Below are 13,757 nucleotides of genomic sequence, written 5' to 3'. Positions count from 1 at the left end.
TAGCTCCCAATTACAATTATAGGAGCTAAATATGACATCTTGATTTTTTTACATTATTTATGTTAAAAATTAGTACTGTCTTTATTGAAGTTTAAGGGCTTTATGATTCCATGGAAATAGCGTTCAGTTAGAACTTAGTTAACAACCTTAGAAGAGACTATTGGTTGTTATTCTATCCATTATCCAAGTTGTTATCCATTCCACTTGGATAATCAGATTATAAAGAGTACAACAAAATCTTGTAAAGACACAATAATTCCCCAATCAAATGAGCTTTCCTTTTTCCCTTTGGAGACTCAGCAATTTTACCAAGAATAAGATTATAGCTGAAATGCCCTCTTTTTCACTAAATATCTCAAAGTACCAGAGTTCAAACCCTTAAAAGTGTTCTATATTGCTATACAAAATGCATACTATATTGTAAGTCATCAATATAAAAAGCCAAGACAAGTGCTTACAGCATACAGCTAATAGCAAATACATAAAAAATTACATGGGCAATTTATCATATACTGGAGCAGCTGAAAACAAGTAGTGCTAATTAAAAATGGTTTAAACTAATGTTATCCTGTAACGTATATTACTAGTAGTATTGTCAGACTACCAGATGTAAATCACCCTTTTAGCAGTTATTATGCAATGAATTGTCTCAGCATTCAAGGAATTAAGGTTTCTTTAGCCATCAAATGCTTTAAAGCTACAGGAAAATTTTACTGCATCCAAATAATTAGTACTGGTCTGGGTAACATGAAAAAAACTGAAGAATTTAGACTGATGAAAATGAAAGGCTGGTGGCTATTTAACGTAATTGCATATGAACTAATGATTTCAGATGCAGGAAGATTCACAATGAAATCTCTTAATGACATAATGTCTGCATATATAGTTGTATGCAAATAAACTGGTCAGGCATTAAGATAAATTACTCAGGATATAACTCAATTCTGTCATATGAAGAAAATAATAAAGGCAATTTATTCCTTTCATCATGTGACAAAATCTTAGTCAAAAAATCTACCAATTACATTATTCAGCATATGCTAATAATTTACAGCATCCATTTTATCATGAAGAGATAAATTTATAAGATTTTAAATAAGAATGAAAGTACAGCACCATATAATAAACTAATCTCTTACTTATTATACCAGATATAAATAAACGTAGGAAGACCTGTCTAACATGCATATTTTGCACAGTATTTTTTTTTTTTTTTACAGAAAACTTTATTTACACTAGCAAAAACTGAAGACAAAAAAAACCACCAATGCTTAGAGGAATAGAGGATATCTGTATATATAACTTGTACTTACCTTTGTTTATAAAGATAAAAGCCAAAACCAGCAAATATAAGGGCAAAGAAAGGCACAAGGATAGCAATGGCCACTGAACTACTATTTGTACCATGTGGTTGATTAGAAGAATTTGAACCCTCAGACATGTTAAGACCTAAAAAAAAGAAGAAAAACAAGTAATATCGTATACATGTCTGTTATCAGCAGCACATACTACTCCATAATCTTTGGAATTCAAGAACAACTTGTTACTAGGTCATCATCATATGTTCTTCTGCATACATACAGCTGTATGCTGAGGCCACCTGGAACTTGAGTGTATCCCATATTCTGATCAATATGTGGATGCCACATGTTGGCAGAACAGTACACCTACTCTGACACAGTAAATATCTTACAGCATAATTCTGCATGGGATTCAACTTCTGTATGTAAGGAAAACACATTACTTTACCATGATATGAAAAGTCAAATTTATAATAATGCATGTGTTAGATTGACTATGTTACAGGTTTCATTTGTATATTTCATTAATTAATAAATACTACATATACAAAACCCAAACATGCTATCAAGGAAAAGGTCAATCACCTGAAAAGAAATTCTGAAAATTGAAAACTCATTACTTCCTTAGATGCTGCTATTGATACCCAGAGGGAAAGAGATAGGAACAATTTTGAACAGTTAAAGCCAGATATTGATTAAAAAAATAGAAACATGACCTGCTGCATGGCTGAAGAATACATTATCTACATAGACAAGTTATACCTCTTTTAAATGTGAAGAAAGGTTACAAAACTGACCCAGACATGAAAAGAAATTCTTTACAGAAAAAGTGGGCATGGGAATGGGCTGGCCAAGAAGTGGGGGAGTCACCAACCCTGGAGGTATTTAAAGACAGATGGGTTGAAGCACTCAGTGTCATGGCTTAGTTGATAAGGTGATCTTGGGTCATAGGTTGGACTTGATGGTCTCCAAGGTCTTTTCCAAACTAGTTGGTTCTATGATTCTCTAATGCATCTTCAAAGTTAATTTTCAAGATTTTAACTGGATCATTTATGAATTGCTGAGATCATAATGTTTTCTGAATTTCTTGGCCATATAAGACAACATACAGAAATTAAAAAAAACCCCAACAAAGCACAAAAAAAGCCCCAAACAACCATCCATGGCTGAGACCTCAAATAAACAACAACAATGTGAGGAAAACTGTGTGAGAATACCAGTCAAAAAAATTTATTTCAGAGAAGCTAATTTTGAGTTTGTCTGCATGAAATAATCAAATGGTAGGCATACTAAACAAAATCTGTTCAAAGACTGTGAATTTCTTTATAGTGATATAATTGATTATATTGGCTACAATTAAATATTGTATAGAATTTGACTCTTAATCATCGTTTTTCTCGAAGTTATGCACCAATGAAAATAACCTTCAATATATTACAGAAAAGAATCTCAAACACATCATCCAAAATGAAATGAAGAAATAAAATTTTTGTAATAATCTATCAAAACAATTTACCAAGGAAGTCTTGCATTTAATTTTTCTTAGATGACTTTAAAATATTTTAAAGTTAATAACAGGAAGTAACTTATTACATTAATCTAAAGAAAATATTTCTTGATATTTCTAAAAATTCTGGCTAAGTAATTTTCATAAGAAATTACAGTAAAAAACAAGATCAGTATATTTTACTGTGAGAACTGTGAAAGATAAATTTGAATTTAGATTCCTTCTTTCCAGCACATTCAAGAATTAAAGAATTTCCTGATTTTACTGAAAAAAAAATAAGATGGAACAATATTTTGTGGCTGAAAGAACATAATTTTTCATCCACATATAGCAATTTTATCTGAAGGTAAGAACTTTATCTCAACAGACATTATATTAGTAAAAAGCAAGTCCTCTTCTAAGGTAATTCCAACAGTATTTATGATTTAAAATTCAGAATAAACTAAATTCAAATTCTCATGTAAGGAGAAATATCACAGTTCTTAAGACAACATTAGAAAAGAAAATTAAATTATTTTCTTAAATAGCACAACAGAATGTAACAATGTTGATTCCTGAGCTTTGTTACTAAAGCTCTCTTAGTATAGACACAAGAAATTAATTTTTATGAAATAAACACTTATCAAGTAAGAATTTTTTCTTTGTAAAAGGAATATAAGTATTTATCTGCAAATATTTAACAGTTTCCCTCTTCTAACAAATGTTTAGGTGAAATGGTGTTTCAGCACCATAAGCAAGAAACCAGTTTATCAAAGCATTCTACAACATGGGTTTTCTAGATAGCTGTTAAGATATGAAACTAAATGCATTTTACACATAATTGGTTATAATAATTGCTCAAAATATTAAAAATGAATGTGAATACTGAGAAGTAGATTGCAAGTCATCTTACAATTCATTTGTAATTTACATCACTTAAATGACAGTTTAAAGATATTAATATCTCAATATTCCATGAAATGTCAATTCTGTAACATTCTGCAGATACCCTCAAACTACTGGATATAAGAAAACTGAATATGGAACAATGAACAAGCAAAGAATTAGAATTTTTTAAATACCTATTCTTTGAAGCCCAAATTGTCCATAATCTTTACCCTGGATGAAACCTTGAAAAACATATGTTGCTCCATCAGGTTCAGCAGAAACCTGTAAATAAAATTACTTTGAATTAAGTGGGGAAAACTGTTGCATGTATCTATATGATAGGGAGCTATTCTCTTCTATATACTAATATGCTTGACTGGTAGCTGTTACTCCCCATTATAAACACCCTATTTTTATATGAAATGTATATAGAGAGTTCAAAAGAAAAGGCAGGACTGTTATAGGCACTACTTAGGCACGGTGGTTTATGGTCACATATGACACCTTATACTACATTTGACTGTACTTTTTAAAAACCAGTAAGACATAAAGTTTCTGGTAGTTCAAATGTCAGTATTATACTTTATAGTTTTCTGGTTTGTTTGGGAAGTTAATTGAAGAAGATTATTAATTATTATTGCATATAATCCTTAGGATGAGAATACTGAGGTTTTAATAGTAGTTTTACACTTAATAAAAAACCTCAAATTAATTGAAAGTTATTTTAATTTTTCTCAGTACCTGTCCCAAAGAGCACTTAATTATATGGTCATGGACCAGAAGAACATTGAATAAAGCTTTGGTGGAAGGGCAAAATATGCTAGTATAAACTAAAAGTCTTGTGGGAGCAAGGGGATGGTTGTGATCCCATGATTATTTCTCTTATTGCAGTAAGTACAGTCTAAACTAGTGTACTGCATACAACTCAACATATACTTGCTTCTAAGAATAATTATGTTTAAATTCAGTGTTTTCTAGGTAGGTTCCTTCAACCTTTTCCCTTAAGCTTCCCGTTCTCAAGACACAGTATGTCTTTCAGCAGTGACCTGAAGCTGTGTTTTCACTAAAGACCAGGTGCCTTTTTAGGTGGCTCTTTTCACTTTGGGCTAGAGCAGCCTCTTAGTGCTACTCCAAGACTCAAGGGAAAAAAAGGTCAAGTAGGCACAGTATGTAAATAGCATATGGAATATAGGAAGTATAGCGTCTAATTTTGTATATTTAGAAGTCTGAAAGAAAATTCATTGCTTTTGCTACCTCAGGAGCATGTTCTTGAAGCCTTAAGTTATTACAAGCCAAGAGAGTTGTGTCTTTTTACTAGTTCATTTCTTGCTTAAACTAAACTCATTAGTTTAGTTTAAGGTTTTCATTCTGAACCTTTGAAAAAAAAAACTGTTCAACCAGTGCCACTTGTTATAAAAATAAAAATTTGTGTGTACAGTTCAATGTACACATGGCATGTGCAATCATAGTGGTGTCCTTCTAGTGCTTAACCAATAGCTGAAACATAAGAAGACAGACAAACATCTTAAAAAATCAGATGCAGTAGTAAGGCTATATGAGTGTTTATACTAATCCAAATAATTTTAGGCTCTTTCTTTTCTAAAAATTCTACTTTTGTCTCTATTTTTTCTTGGAAGGTTTTCATGGTTTTATTTATTTATTCTTGGAATTTTTCATGGTTTAATCACATCCCAGAAATCTGGGCTATTTAAACCTCTTCTTTACCTCTCCTCAGTAATGTGTTCTCTTCCTCCCTGTTTTAAAGAATAAACTTGTATCCCGAAGGGATACAAGACCCCAAGGGGCCTAATGCTAAATTGGAGTAATCTATTTTGTTTTCCATACCCATGTGACAGTTCATATTTTCAAGGCATTTTTAAAAAATCATCAAAAAGTAAAACATATCCTAATATAATGATTAGAATTGTTGTTGTATTAATAGAATATAATATCGTCATAAATGGTTTTATGTTTAATTATTATAAAATTTCTAAATATATTGGAATACAGAGACATAGAAGAAGCATACAAGAAAGGCTTCTGTACTAACACACATTATAATTTTGCCTACACTCTATGGCTGTTCCCACATTTTCCCTTGGACTGGTCTCTTGCATTTTACAAGAAAATTTTCATGTAACTTAATGAATCAGCCTTACTAAAAAGATTCTGTTTGATATGTCTGAGGATTTTTTGGATGTAAAAACCAGCATGATTTCAATCATATAAAAAAAAATCTCTCTCTTTTGTAACAGAAATATACTCACAAAACCATCCATAGCCCATTTTTCTTCTTTCAACTTGCTTGCAGATGTATGGGAGGGTGCTTTAATGAGATATATGTGGAGCATTAGCCGAGCTTCCTGGCTTTTATACACTCCTGTAGAATATAGTTTTAAAAATTTATATTTGTGTTGAATAGAAAAATAATGTCATCCTTGACAATAAACACATCATCTCTTTTCCTTAAGAAGAAAAGCAAGAAAAATAGGTACCAATTTTCAACATTGTTTGTTTAAGAAGATGCACTCTATTTTGAAATTATTTCAATAATCCTAAGATTTCAATAGAAACAGATTTAGCTTAGCCTGTAGAGAGGAGAAAAGAGAAACTCCATACACACAGCTGTTACTTCAAGCCTTAGGCAGAACATTGACAGCAATCTGATTTGAAATTGAAAATATTGTTCTGATTCAGGAAGAGTGTATTTAAACCTCACATCCCTACTTTCAATATATATAATTTAGTCATTACATAGAAAATATCATAATAGGAACATCCACACACAAATTTGATTCCAAAAGCTGCTGCTAAATTAAAAAAAAAAAAATTGAAAATATTTTGTTTACAATTGGATTGTTCTTCATAGCACTGTCAGTTACAAACCAGTTTCTTCCATATAATGAGAAGATGTATGCCAGTTTATTTACTTTGTAGACATAATTATTGACTCATTCTTGTTCTTGCAGAATAATTATTTAGAACCCAAATATCATTACTTGTTAATTTGGAAATGAAAATAAAATACCACAATATGTTTAGTGACTTCGTCTTCCATTCCTAATTCACGTCTCTTGTGTACATGCCTAAATTAGAAAAAAAAAGCCTTCTCCACATTAAGGATTGGTGACTGCCCTGTAGGAGGTATCATTACATACCAATAATCTCTGAGCTAATGAGAAGGCTTACTGCCATGTAAACACTACACTGAGCTCAGATGAATGAACCTTGGCAAGATGTGTTTATTCTATGTACCATTACAGCAAGCACAGGTGTCAAAATAAAAAGAAGTAAAGATACATGCATCAAATGATGGAATGCAAAACAGTAAATTATGCAGGAAGAGGGAACTACTTTTCATTTGAGAAAAATACAAACTGAATATTGGTGAATTCAGCTTCCTAGCATGTAAATGTATTTTTTGATCCATCCCTACTTCCTGGCCCTAAGATACCCTTTCAGTACACAAGATCTCAGTGTTCTATGTTTAGAGCAGGGAAATAAAAAAATATTAACTACCTGATGACACCTGATGCGTAATGCCTGTACATAGAGTGGAAAAGGGCATTTGGAATCACATTTGTGTCTAGTTGAAGGAACCTTTTATTTGGAGGATGAGTGTTTTGAGTGAGAAGACACAGTGGTTTACTTTCCTAATTCTCAAAATAGAAAATACTACATCTGTTGTTCTTAATATCATCACAGAAATGACATGAATGAAATAAATACAACAGAAAAAATTTACATACAGCCAAGATAAACATAGCTATAAGTCAGAAAACATTCCATCCACTCTCAAGCATGATTTATCAAAGAACACCTACAAAATAATTTAAAAGACAAATCTAGTAATAAAAATTCACCATAGAATTTCAACTCAAAAGAAACACAGATTCTGTGGCTTATTAGGTCCTTCCTGTAGACCACCCCTCTCAGCAACCAGGAGATCAGGCCCAGCCAAATAGGCTTATGAAAGGCAGATCTTGCTTGACTGCTCTGGGCTCCTTCTATGATAAGGTGACTCAGTGGATGAAAGAAAAGCTGTGGATGTCAACGCTTTGCACTTTAGTAAAGCCTTTGATAGCATTTCCAACAGAATCCTCCTGGAGAAACTTACTGATCATGGGCTGGACAGGTGAACTCCTCACTGAGTAACAAGCTGACAGGTGGGATGAGCTCAGAGATTTGTGTTGATTAGTGTTACATCCAGTTGGTGGCCAGTCAAACCTGCTGCTCCCCAGAGCTCAATGCTGTGGCCAGTCCTGTCCGATATCTTTATCTACAATCTGTATAAGGCACCCTCAGTCAGTTTGCAGATGACACCAAGTTGGGCAGGAATGTTGACGTGCTGGAGGATAGGAAGGCTCTGCAGAAGGATCTGGACAGTTTGGATCAATGGGCCTGCGCCTGGGTCACAACAACACCAGGCAACTCTACAGGCCTGGGAGGCTCTGGGGGTGCTAGTCACGGCTGAACACGATCCTTCAGTGTGCTCAGGTGGCCAAGAAGGCCAATGGCATCCTGGCTTGTATAATAAATAGAGTGGTCAGCAGCACCAGGGCAGTGATCACCCCCCGTATTTGGCACTGGTGAGGCCTCACCTTAAATCCTGCAATCAGTTTTGGACCCGCATTACAAGAGAGATGTGGAAGTGCTGGAGCATGTCCAGAGAAGGGCAGTGGAGCTGGAGAAGGGTGTGTAGCGCAAGTGTTATGAGGAGAGTCTGAGGAAATTTGGGTTATTTAGTCTGGAAAAAAGGAGATTGAAGGGAGACTACATCCTCTCTTCAACTACCTCAAAAGAAGATGAAGCAAGATATTTTCTGGTGCTTGAAAGGAAACAGCTTCAAGTTTTGCCAGCAGAAGTTTAGATTGTATCTTATGAAAAAATTAATCACTGAAAGGGTTGTCTGCATTGGAACAGGCTGTCCAGGGAAGTGGTGGAGTCATCATCCCTTGGAGGTATTTAAAAGATGCGCATATGTGACACTTCCAGAGACATGATTCAGTGGTGGATTTGGCAGTATTAGGTTTACTTGGTTGTCTTACAAATCTTTTTACACCTAAGCAATTCTAGGATTCTAACTTTTTTTTTCTTTCTTAGAAAATCTAACAAGTGTCAACTCTAGTTTCTTTCCATGTTCATTAGGTATCTCTGACTTTCTAGATCAACATATATCAATCTCATCATATTTATTATTAGCCATTAGGCCACTGTGGGGAAATTTCATGATTAAGAAATAATAAAATTGCACAACAGTACTTGAATCTTATTTTAAAGGTTTAAAAGAGAAACATGGTAATTAATGTGATTCTTTCACTCCTTATTGACTATTAAATCCAGATACAGTAAAATCTGGAAAAGTAAAAAAAAAAAAAAAAAAACAAACAAAAAAAAAAAAAAAAACAAAACAAAGAAACAAGAGGAAAGAGAGAAATGGAAAAATCTCTGCCTTTGGAAAGGAACTGAAATGCAGTGAAAATTTCTTTGATAAGATAATAAAATTTAAGTTATGCAGAAAGTTACAGGAAACCAATGTATGTAAGAGAGAAAAATAAAAATAAAAGAAATTAGTTTTCCTTAGCTCATACCTGATAGCAGCAATTCCATATTGCTGTTTGTAAGTGTTGCATTTACTCTTCCTGAAGTTGCATTGAAACTAGTAACTGTCAAAGTCATGGGTTGCTTCTTGCTTTTGTAATTGTAAGATCCTTTCCATATATAATTTTGGGCAAATACATCATCAGGAACTATGCAGACAAAAGCATGTGTCAACACATTTTGTGATATTTAGTACTTAAAAAGTCAAATAACCAACAAAATATATGATAAATATTAGCATTTTCTTTCCTTTACTCTTTATAAATCTACTAGGTTGTAATTTTCAGTTATAAAACATAGAAACCTGGCATAAACTTTTATGAAAAAAATGTATTTGCACTGAAGAACCCAACCACAACTACATCTTCATTCACCTTTTTCCTAAAATGTGGATCTGCCCCAGGAATAACCAGTTTCACAAATTCTAAAAGCTTTAGCCAGAAGAGCATATTCCACTCACTGTAGAATCTTTTCTATGCCAGCACAGATAGCTAGGGACATATGGCTAGCATGAAATTTTGCAGAAATTAGTATCTATTTCGATACAAAAATTTTAATAAGCAATTTCTTTAAATGACATGAAATATTATAATAATTTTCTTTATTAACTATTCAACTTTTCTAATAAAAAGTATATAAGTTTTGTCTTGTCTTCAAATGCTTAAAAACATTATGAGCTTCACCAGGAGAAAAAAATAATTCTCTAATTTAAATTTAAAACAGACATAGTCTCCTGGGGAAAAAATACACTAGATTTATACCCTCACATTTAATACTTATCATTAGTGAACTGAAAATTTATCAATTTAAGTAATGCTATTTCAGCAAGGATATAACGCCACCAAAACAACAAAAAGCTACCTGTGATGTAAAAACTGATACATGCAAATCTTTAAAATCTTAACATGAGATACCTTTCAAACAATTAAATTAAAAGTGATTTAGGATGGGCTTACTACATTTTCCAAAATAATGTATCAGAGTTACCCTTTAAGAATCACAATTTAAAATCAGCATTTTCACATTATTTGAAGTACTTCACACTGAACTTAAAGCTCTGTGTTCATGCGTGCATTGGCACCTCATGTCAGATAAGCAGAGAGGAATATTTGTCCTTTTCTCTCTCAGGCTATCCCTAAATCCAAGACTGGGGCACACTGGGATACCCACAGCTTTCCTTCATCATTTATTTCATGCAATACAAAGACAGGTCTTCTACATGAAGGGTAAAGGAGCTTTCCTAGTTTTTTTGTCTGTGTATGTGTATGTATATTTTCTTGAAAAAACATTTAGGTACTGGACCTGTAAGCAAGGAAATTGCATGGTGGAAATGCTCTGATGTTGTTGATTTGTAGTCTGCCTGAAACATATTTTCCTACTTTTAGGAAAACTGATCTTTATGTGCTATATTGGCAGTTAGCTGGGATTGCAAGAAATGAATGAAAATTTTCTGAATTAAAAGCTTGATGCCTACCATTCTGCAGAACATCATTGAAAAACACTGATTTGAATTAGTACACAAAATATAAAAAAAAAAAATCCCACAAATCCCAATATGTTAAAGTATTACTTTTGAATCTTATTCATTATCAGTAGAAATTCAATTAGTTTATTATAGCCAAAGGTTAGTTTTAGTTAAGGACACTGCTCTTTTCAAAAAATCTCTTCAGTGGACAGAGAGCGTCTCTTGTCAGGATATCCAAATATGGTCTTCAGCAAATCTGTTAAAACTGGAGACTTGAGCCAGAATTGGAGAGATTACCTTGTCTCATATAAAATTAGCTTTTTTTTCTAAAGGCTAAGTTCAAGGCTAATATGTGGTATCTAGGTAAAGCAATTTAAATTTGGGATATGTAAAAAAGTGCATGATTGAAGAAAACTGCAAAACATCTTTAAATTATTTCAAGGTGAGTACTACAGCTTCTAAATAGGTAAATTACATAGAATCTTACACAGAACACAGTGATTTCAGTGAAACCAATAAAACTCTTCTATTATTACATGACAGAAATTGTATACAGATATAAATTACACCATATGATAGATGAACTTCAAAATTAGGGAATAATTCAATTATATTTTGCCCCTTGTTAATCCTGTGCCTCATCTAACATCCTTTACACAATCTAAACCACTCAGTGCAATCTCACGAAACTCATCCTCATTGTTTTTTTCTACAGAAAGGGTTTATAACGATAGAAGCCTTGGAGTACTTACCACTTAGTTTGGGACTTGGTGTTCCCAATGCTGGTCTGGGATCCTTCACTAATATTTTAGAACCAGCTATTAGAAAGAATAAAATATATAAAGAGAAATCAGTAACAAGATTTTACTCAGAAACAATAAAAAAAATCCATCATGGAATTTATTTGTTTAAATGCATATAGGATGATGCTTAAAACTCAAATACGAGTGATATTTCAATTAGTATCAAACCTTAATATCACAGGAGCACCAGCACACAAATTTCTTCTGTTCCCCTATATCCTCCTAAATCAGGCACGTGTATGCTATTAAGTAATTTTCTGCTGTCAGTGCAGGCTTTCACTTCAGAATCCATGTTTCAGAATTTACAGTCCTGGATCATGCACCTAATATGTGAGATGCTTTCTAATATAGCATCTAATCTTGGCTATGCCACTTGGACTAGGAACAGTGAACAGTGCATTGACTGCAATGTAAGACCAAAAGGGAAGACACACATAAGAAAGGGAGCTTGAAATCATTTCTCTCCAGGGCTTAACTACCTTCAACAGTACTGAGTGAGACATCTTGTGTTCAAGACTGAAAACCCATAGGTATTGCTTTAATCTCTTAATATTGAAGGACAAGGTCCCTGATTCTTTAAAGGATAACAGCAGAAAGAAACAAGCAAAAGAGGCTGCCCAGAGTATCTCCAACTGCTCAGGTGATATGAGAACTGAAAGTTGGAGAATATAATTTCTTCTCTGCTTAGAGAAAAAAAATTCTCCCAACACCAAGGATGATGAATTAAATGCACTAGGACTTTATAATTTCCTGGAGATTAAGCTTTTTTTTTTTTTTTAACTCATTTGGATTCATTGGAAAATAAAGAAGACAAATAATTCTGTCTCCTAATGTAAAATATTCTCATGTAGCAGTAGACTTAATTCCTTGCTCCAACTATGATTTCAATGTTTTGTATTTTGGGTCTTGGCCTTGAACCCCGGCCTTTTTTCTCCAATCAATGTTCTGAAAAAATACACAAGAAAATACACTAACTTGCCCCTAAGCTAAGTATTTTTCCGCATAAAAAGGAAAATTTTGCAAGAAGGACTGAGAATATTTTTAATGAGAATAACTTTTATCTTTTTTAAAAGGTGTTTTCTTGTCAAGCATGTTAAAACTGTGAAGAAGCAAGGGCAGGGTTGAAATGCAACCCAAGGTTCTCATAGACTGTTACTACTGATTGATTAACTTTTATTTCCTCACTGTTTTGAAAGAAACTTACTGAGCTTCATGGTACATTGTTGACCTGGAGGGCATGGTTCAACAGCGTATGCTTTCTGACTACATTAAATTCACATTAGAAATATCTGGATCACACTTTCCAGCTGGGTTTTAGCATAAAAAGATGATGAGTCAATTTGCCTTGTCAAGTTGAAAATTTTTTAGGCAAGTCCACAAATGAAATTTGAAACACAAAATAAAACCTAAATACAAACGGTAGATACAAATTCAAGGCTAAAAGTAGCTAATATGAAGTTCAAGTTTCTAAGTCCATATCCTTGCAATCTCAAAATTTCAATTTTGTTTTCAAAGCATCAAATTCTAGTTTAATTCCCCTACATATCCCTTTAGAGATCTTAGAAATAGATGAAAAGGAATAAAATGAGCTAAGTAATTTTTTGTGAAATTCACAATAAAAGGTGAACAACTTCTTCCAGCAGCAGCAGCAGCAGAAAATTCTTGAATCAAAATACAATCTATGAATCACATTTGGCCTGCCATAATACTTTCCAACTACTGAGCAAATCATAAGCTTCCTGGCTGCTAGCTCTCTAGCACTTTCCCAAAGCTCTGCTTTATTTTCCCCCAGCACTTGCCTGGCATGCAATTCCAGGACACCTGTTTTTTAGTAATACAAACTATTCATTTCCTATTTCCCATCCAAGTAGCAGTGTTTGGCTAAAACGCCTTTGAATGCCTCTGCAAGAGCCCTGGGGATAACCACATCTGAAACATTAGGTAACAGTAATCTGAAAAGGCCTTTAATTATTCAGGAAATAAAATTCAAAACAGTTCTTACACTTGAGTATATTCCTTATCTCACATGAAAACCACCTTGCTCACCATGATTTGGCTATGATGCTTTCCATGTCCTACCTTGAAAAAGTAGGTAGTAAAAATTAGAAACAAAGGTGGGGAACTGCAAGGACAAAGTAGATACATTTTATTTTCTAGTAGTATACAGTTCCTTAAATAAAAATATTAAATAATAAGTAACTCTTCGTATTCAT

General features: G+C 33.2%; 1 protein-coding gene across 7 annotated transcripts in view; it reads right to left on the bottom strand.

Annotated features, from left to right (window-relative positions):
• Window positions 1–13,757, bottom strand: part of CSMD3 (CUB and Sushi multiple domains 3) — a 580,686-nt gene that overhangs the window by 2,016 nt on the left and 564,913 nt on the right. For all 7 annotated transcript variants that reach the window (XM_074556146.1, XM_014263981.3, XM_074556154.1 and 4 more), the window contains 5 exons: window positions 11,494–11,559; window positions 9,267–9,425; window positions 5,943–6,055; window positions 3,870–3,957; window positions 1,314–1,449 (listed from right to left, as the gene is read on the bottom strand). In XM_074556146.1, coding sequence (XP_074412247.1) covers window positions 1,314–1,449; window positions 3,870–3,957; window positions 5,943–6,055; window positions 9,267–9,425; window positions 11,494–11,559 — 562 coding nt within the window. The remainder of the gene's footprint in view (window positions 1–1,313; window positions 1,450–3,869; window positions 3,958–5,942; window positions 6,056–9,266; window positions 9,426–11,493; window positions 11,560–13,757) is intronic.

The sequence above is a fragment of the Zonotrichia albicollis genome, chromosome 1, assembly GCF_047830755.1.
Source record: "Zonotrichia albicollis isolate bZonAlb1 chromosome 1, bZonAlb1.hap1, whole genome shotgun sequence".
NCBI lineage: Eukaryota > Metazoa > Chordata > Aves > Passeriformes > Passerellidae > Zonotrichia > Zonotrichia albicollis.
Note: the sequence above shows the minus strand (reverse complement) of the source record. Positions and strands in the feature narration are given on the sequence as shown.